The sequence below is a fragment of the Ammospiza caudacuta genome, chromosome 3, assembly GCF_027887145.1.
Source record: "Ammospiza caudacuta isolate bAmmCau1 chromosome 3, bAmmCau1.pri, whole genome shotgun sequence".
Lineage (NCBI taxonomy): Eukaryota > Metazoa > Chordata > Aves > Passeriformes > Passerellidae > Ammospiza > Ammospiza caudacuta.
The window spans coordinates 15,345,384-15,353,183 of record NC_080595.1 but is presented as its reverse complement, the minus strand read 5'-3'; the positions used below and the strand labels follow the sequence as shown (position 1 = coordinate 15,353,183).

Below are 7,800 nucleotides of genomic sequence, written 5' to 3'. Positions count from 1 at the left end.
ACTAAGTAGAAACAATTAAGGCCTCAGTTTTCTCTGACTTACACTGCATATGCAAGTGTTCTGCAGTTGCATTTTAACATGATCAGCCAGTGTAAGTCAAGCATGAGGGGAACAGCCCTTGGTTACACAGATATCATCCTTTTTTCTCCTGCCATCGTCTGGTAGTGCCAAAAGCAAAAAAAAAAAAAAAAAGAAACTTCCAATCAGGTGATAGATGTGTAAGCTTTCTTTAACTGTGACTTTCTGCCTTTTCTTGAGCTCTCAGCCAAGCCATAACCCATCAGAAGAGGATTCACAGTCATTCTTGCCTCGAAGCCTGGCTCAGAAACCACAACAGGGCAGGATCAGGTGGTGCAGTTATCCAAAGGCAAAATCAGAATTAGGGTCAAAAGAGCATTTTCCCCAGACAGCAAACTCCTGGAGCAGGAACAAATGGGAGTGCCCAGCACAGCAGGTGGGAACAGGAGCAAGGCAGGAGCACCAGGCCCTGGCTCTCACCAGAGATGCCCCTGGCACTGCACTGAGCTCACCTTGGCATCCCTGGTGTAGGCACTGTGCTGCACCAGGCCCCCGCGGGAGAGCGAATGCGTGGGGGCTGTAAAAATCCAAGGCAGCCAAAATGCTTTTTCCAGGATACAGTAAAGGCATGGAGGGGGAATCTCTGCTGGTGGGCTGTCAGGGAGATTCCCTTTGGGTTTGTGCTACTGCAGGGTCGTGGTGCCACTCACACTTGCCACTGGCCCTGGCACCGGCCCTGCATCAGCAAACCTGGCTTTGGATGGCCAGCTGGAGAAAGCACTAGGCACAAAGGGTGCTACATTTCTCTCCAAACAGAATTCCTCTGCTGCCTGCATCAGCTTTGGAACCACGGGGAATTTCCAAGCTGGAGAAAAATCCAAAATACCTCATGTAGAAGCACCTTTCCCTTGGATTTTTATTATAATAATTTTAAAGAATATATTTTGTATCGAAACACTGTCAGCATTCTTTATACAATGGAAAATGACACAGTCATCATGTATCATGTAAAAGAGTAAAAACAGAGCAAGACAGGAACATTTCAGTTCATTCTGGAGTACAAATAGAATCTGATGTACAGCTTAAAAGCCACACACCAGATAAAAAGTTCATCTGGAAAACAACAGGTTCTTTTATTTTGGAAGTAGGAAGAAAAGTCAGGGAACGTCAAATGTTAAGGCTAAAAATTAAAATTTTAATATGTATTTTACAGGTGGTAGCCTGATTCTTAATTCATCTGTAGTAGAAGCAACAAGCCCCCCACTTAACAAACAGATTTGCACTTGCAAGAAATAAGAATCAGGCTTCTATGCTTGGAGGACTCTGATTGACCTCAACAGGCTTTGGACTAGAGCCACAGTTGGAATTTCAGCTTGCAAGTCTAAGGCTTCTTAACTGCAGGCCAAATTAGCACAAAATGAGGCTTTGCATTGGCATTCTACCCTTAACTTTGAATATTCCAGTTCTGGTTGCTTTAAACCACACTTTTATTGCAGGTTTAACATAGTTCTGTTTGTGAGATACTTTTTTGTTTTTTCTTAAATACTGTGCTACAGAGAATGTTTTTATAGTCTGTTTTTTAGTCCCTATATTATGTGTTTTCAAAATTGCCTAAATGTATGTTTATATCATGATTACAACTACTCAGAAAGACCCACTAAAGTCCACTGTGAGCAGCCAAGGAAAAAAGTGTATTTAGTTCTAAAGAAGTCAAGAAAAGTGGCTGTGTTCATTTATAGTGTAGCACAATGACTGTGTTTATACAGCTATACCTACTATTTAAAAAACTACTTGAAAAGTTATTATTCATGTGCCGTAGCTGATTTTCAAGCATTAATAACTTGGCTGTCTAGACAAGTTTTAATTGTCATATCAAAGGCCAAATATGTTCTCAAACAAGTGTAAAGAATCTCCCATCTCCCTTGGAAAGAGGCTGGTTCTCTTTCTGAATGAAGAGATTGCCAAATTTAACTTTTTCTCAGGTTATGAAAGCACAGTAAAACCCACAAATTTGCTGTTTAGGTTTTTAAAATGGATCAACTTTAACTCAAACCTATCCTGTGCAGCAAAGTTAGTAAGCCCTGAAAAACAGATTCTAGTGAATATGCAGAGTTCCCCCCCACCAACTACCATGCCCACATTTTCCCAGGGCCTAGAGGGCTCCATTAAAATGTAACTAAATGTGTGACAGGAAACATGGTTTTTCAAGAACGATATGTAAAGTTTACCCAAAGAACCTAAGACATTTTGTACATTCAAAATGTTTACACTTTGCTGTTCTTAATCTTAAGATTGTTCATTTTTACTAATAATACATACGAGTATAAATAAATAAACTACAGATAAGTTTTAAAAATTGTATTAACAATACATTGTGCAAAAACTCATAACAATCTACATTCTATGCAAATACCCTGACTAAAATACACAGGCTGTGTCCACACACCCTCAGTCAGTTTTTGCACAGTCCATGGGCCAAACCAGTGGCTGAGGGCAATCAGCAAAATTCCATGACAAGCTATGGAAGTAATGCTGATTTACACCAGCAGAAGGGCAGGCCCCAAGGTTTGTGCAAAAATGCCATAGAAATCAGTGGGAATTGTGCTTGACTAAGGACTAGACAGTTTGATTGTACCCCATTAAAGTGAGTGGGAGTTTTGCCATTGATTTCCATGGAACCAGGCTCAGGCCCTGGGTAAGGACGTCAGCACATGGCCCTATGTTGTGCTACACTACTCCACTTCAGTGCAGAAACAATATTTGCAAAAGAAAAACTTGGTTTTGTCGTCACTACTGTTCAGTAACCGGTTTTAGCGCTGCATTTCAGAGATTGCCTTTTCTGTGAGATTTGAAATGAGACTGCAAGTCTTTCTGAATCCATTCCAATTTGATTATCCAGCACAGGTGGGCTGTTTTGATCCAAGAAAAACAGCTCAATGTCTATAAACCAAGAGTGCTCTTCGTTAGGATAAAACACAGCCCGGTTCATCGGCACAGGAGTGAAGAACTGCATGTGGAAAAGGAAGAGGGCAGCCTTCCTACCATAGCTGTGTCCAGAGCCGGCTGTCACTGCTCCCAACGGACGATGGCACCTGAGCTGGTCTGGAATCTGCAGTCCTAACAAGCTCAGCCCAGTTTTGTAAGCTGAAGATCTCCATTTATCTTTATTGTGTCAATTGCTGACAGTGTTTCAATACGGTGGTAAAAATCAAAGAGCTGATGTCCATCCACAAATATTCTAAAACGGGGATGCTCGCAAAGTATCTCAACCTGCAAAAGACAAAATGTTGAAGCATGTTGTTCACAGTGTAACTGGGAAGTTGTTTCACAGCACACAAATGGGGAGCACTTCAAAGAGCCTTTGTGCAGCTGCACATTGTGCTATTTATGTGCCACGCAAGAGACAAAGGTGAGACCAGTTTGCCCCCTTGACACCAGTTACACTATGATGGATCTGCTCTTGCTGCACAAGGACATTAATCCAATCTCGAATCTCACCTTGTGCTAGCAGTAAGCACGCTGCAACCCAGTCCACTGGCTACTGGGAGGTTTTGTGTCTTGGAATTATGCCAGAAACAGACTCAAACTGCTAATCACAGCAGGAGGAAATTTAGCCATTTAGCCTCCAACCCAAACCTTGCATTCCTTGTGTGACAGTTTCAGCTCTAACTGGGCAGAAAAGACTACAGAGTTGTTGGTTTTGGTGGTGGTTTGTTGAGGGTTTTTTTTTTTTCCTGCATAAGGAGGCAACTCCCTCTGCAATGCTTTCCACACTACTTTTAATTTACTGGAAGGGAGTAAACAAGGAAAGGGGATATAACTTTGGTCTCCCCTCCTACACATACACAGCTGCAGCAGAACTAAAACCCTTTCACTCCTGTGGCTGCAGACAGTCCCTGTCAGACTAGACTCCATCCTGGGGCTGCAGTGAAGGAAATGCAGTGCAGGATTGCTGGGAATTCAGCTAGACAGTTCTCAGGAGGCACAAACAGGATCAGGGAGGGACACAGCTCATCCCTCCTCCTGAGAGACCTGCAGAAATGCTCTGGAAAAGCAACAAACCTGGAGCTGAACAAGAGGGGATTCCTGATGTTTGGGGTGGCTTGAGGGGGTGCCCTGTTGTTAAGCTTTGCTTGGAACTGCCCCAGCAGGAAGCTGGGACATGAGGGCACAAAATGTACACTTTTACAGGCTCTTGGAGATCTCCAGGTCTGGACACACTAAGAAGAAAATCTTCAGGGAAGCCACATGTAAATCCTGGGTCATTTCCAGAAGCTGGAAATCCAGAGTGAAGTGCTGCTACCAAACACTTGACTCTGCTGCTATTCCAGTGTATAAAAATGGGAACAGGGCCCATGACAGACTGACTGTGCCAAAGCCCAAGTGGCTTAGAGCACGTTGCACCAGGAGAAGTGGCAGCAGGCAGTCCAGGAGAGCTGGAACCCCTGGATCTCTGGTAGTGCACCAGGTACCAAGAAGAGGCTGTGCTGCCATGGAGCTCCTGTGTCACTGCAGCAGTGCCTGCCTGAGGCCTTGTTATGTAAAAGATATGGTTAACACTGCTCACGGTCCGCGTTTCACATCACCTGCGGCCACGACACAGTGCTAATTGGACTGGATCACAAGTAATTGGCAAGAACACTTAATAGTCTTAATTTATTCACTGAGATGGAGACCATCAAAGGTACAAAGTCAATTGGGAGCCTCAATTCTGTTTAGGCATTTGGGAAAATAGGAGGAAAAAAAAGGCAAAATAACTCTCCTTGTACAGTCTCCCATGCTAGATGTGCAATTTTGCTGTCCTGTAACATCATCTCTCATTAGTGGGACGTGCACAAAACTTGCTCTGGGTAATTTGTCTGGCTCGTCTGAGGGCCCAGTCACCACCCAGTGCAGAAGGCAGTGGAACCCTTTCAGATAGAGCAGGACCCAGCCTCCAAGCCTTTTCAAGTACATTTCCCACACCACCAAAGGGTGTTGCCAGTTCTGATGGGAGGGTGAGTTTGTAGAAACAAGTAGAGCGCAACCAATTTGCAGCAAAACCAGTCGTATAAACACCCTCTTAACAGCAAGCATCTGGGGAGATGGTGAGCTTTTGGGGTTGGGGAAGATTATCTTGGGGGCAAGAAGGATTAAGAGAGTTTGGCAGCTGGTCATAGCACTGGCATTTAGCAGAGGGGCCAGTGAGGTTTTGTAAGAGGGACGGGGAGGAGGAGGGGTTTTCTGGGTCAGCTGCATGGAAAAGGCATGCAGCCTTTTTTCCTCAATGTAGTGAGAGGGAAGCAGCCCTCTGCAGCCACATACTTTGTTAGTCCTGATTTGCAAAGACATCTTCACATAACCATAAACACTACAGATGGGACTCTGCTTCTAGGTCAACCCAGTCCATCCACAGCACCACAGCACTTCCATGTACACTGCTGTCAAGTGACTACAGATTTAAATTTGTCAGAAGGTTTAATCCCAGGGTTCAGAAAAGAATACCTCTATTGCTTAGCTGTTTAATCTGCTAACACGAAGAGCTACGGTCAACCTTAACGTAACATCCCTGGGGACAAAGGATGAACGTGATCCTTATTAGCTGCACTAAATTGCGAACAGTATGTCCATTAAAAAAACCATCAATATATACAGCAGCCCCACTGAATATTAACATTCTCCAGTAATAACTTGTAATGCACTAATAACATAGAGGTACCTCTTAATTTATGGTTATAAAACTAAGCTCAGGAAGTTGCGCTTCATCACACAGTATTACAACCTCTGACTTGTCATAGCGCCCAGGTGAGGTGTCCCCAGCCCCATCCGAACTGCCTGCAGCTGCACGTAGCAGCAGGATCTCCATGCAACTCAATGGATACAAACAAACCAGCAACTGGTGTCTCAACTCAAGCAGTGCGGGCTGCACTGTGATTTCATGAAAGGCACGTTAGGTTCTGCTGCAACTCGTATCAAATGACACTTTATCAGACATGGTGTAAGCCACTGCCATCCTGGTACTCACCCTAAAAGGCTGGTCCGGTATAAATGGAAAGTAAGGAATAGACGACTGCTCTTCCCCCCATTCTCCGGCTACACAAGAGTTTCTGACAAACTGTCTCTCTGTAAACACAGCTTTCAGTTCTATGGCTACATCCGCAGGAGGATCTTCTGACTCCCCACAAGTCAGACTGATGCCAAAGCTGCAACACAAACAGAACAGCTCTCATTCAGCCAGAAAAAAAGCAAATAAGCCCCAAATGCCGTCAGTCTTATTTCTCAGCTTATTAAAGCCATATAGTGGCACAGGCTGGAAGACAGCTCATTCAGAGCTCTCTGACAGCTCAACAGGGACAACAACATGGTTATGGAATACATATGTGTGTATGTGCATGGCGTTGGGCATATATCTGTACATATACACAGATATATATGCTTGATATGCTCCTTGACTCCCAAGTAAAAACGGAATCCCTTGAAGAAATGCCCCCTCTATGGGTCAAAGGAGAAACCAGCATGCTATATTTAAAATTATAAAAATAATCCTTTCCAGAAAGGAGGGATCCGTGCGGATATATGTGTGTACGTGCGGGTGGCCGCCCCCCTTGGCCCCCTCCCCGGGCCCGGCGCCTCCGGCACGGGCAGCCCTGTCCAGGTGTTACCTCTCGGGGTTGAGGTCCACTATGCCCATAACTAAGATCTTCTTTCCCGGCCTCATTCCTCCTTTGATGTGCCCACAGAAGGGGACGATCTGGAAAGGACAGGGGGAAGGTGACGAGGGTCAGCTCGGCATCAGCAGCGGCCGCCCTTGTGCAGCCCGAGATGAGCGGGGGCGGCGGACAGTAAAGGGGTTAACAAAATAAAATACACCACCACCCCCACCAGAAAAAAAAAAAAAAAAACAAAACGAAACAAACAAACAAACAAAAAAAACCAACAAAGGTGATTTACCAGGCGAGGGAAGTACACATCAGCTTGCACCGGAGATCCCAGGGAGTTGTTTAAATGCCCGTCCTCTATTTTCTGCAGGTAAAAGGGAGAGGGCTGAGGCAGGGCCACGCGGAGCCCCCCAGCCCGCCCCGCTCCGCAGGTGCCCTGCTTGGACCCCAGGCCCGTCCCGGTGCCCGTCCCGGTGCCCACAGCCGCACTCACCAGCGCGTCCCGCTCGGCCACGGTCCCCGCCATCTTGTGGAAGCGGTGGCGGCGGCGCTGGGGACAGGGCGGGGGAGAGGGAGGGAGGGAGGGATGGAGGGAGGGAGGGGGGTCTTTGGCAGCCAGGCGGCGGAGGGGTAGCGGCGCAGCCGGAGCGGAGCCGGTGCAGAAGTAGGAAGGCGAGGAGGAGGAGGCGGAGGAGGAAGAGGAGGAGGGGAGGTGGCCGGCTGGCACTGCCTCGCCCGGCGGGGAGCCCAGCCCTTGGCCCGAGGGGGAGCCGGGCAGGGCGGGGCGGGGGCTGCTGCCGCTTGCTGCGCTCCGCAGCCCCGCGGCGGGGCCGTCCCTCGGCGAGCGGGGCGAGCGCGGCTCCGCTGAGCTGAGGGACGGCGGTGGGCCCGGGCCCCTCACCTGGCGCCTGCAGGTGATGGGTGCCTGGGGAGAGGCCGCTGCAGCCCCGCGCCCATCATGTCAGGGATCACCTTTATGTCGAGCTTGGACACCTCGGCGAAGGGAATGTGCCAAGCCGGGCGTCCTGGGTGACTCCCTCCCTCCCTCCAGAGGTGGGGACACTGCTCGGCCCCTTCGAAATGAACCTCCACCCGTCTCCCCTTCGTGCCCCGTGGCGAGCACCCTCAGGGCTGGGCAGAGCTC

The 7,800-nt window shown here is 47.7% G+C and overlaps 1 protein-coding gene across 1 annotated transcript; it reads right to left on the bottom strand.

Moving 5' to 3' along the window:
- Nucleotides 1-910: 910 nt before the first annotated feature.
- LGALSL (galectin like) lies at nt 911-7,304 on the bottom strand. Its single transcript, XM_058801309.1, has 5 exons — nt 7,150-7,304; nt 6,949-7,020; nt 6,660-6,748; nt 6,023-6,200; nt 911-3,288 (listed from the first exon to the last, which is right to left on the bottom strand). Exons 1-5 carry the CDS (start codon nt 7,180-7,182, stop codon nt 3,145-3,147), a joined length of 516 nt encoding a protein of 171 aa, XP_058657292.1. The 5' UTR covers nt 7,183-7,304; the 3' UTR covers nt 911-3,144.
- Nucleotides 7,305-7,800: the final 496 nt, after the last annotated feature.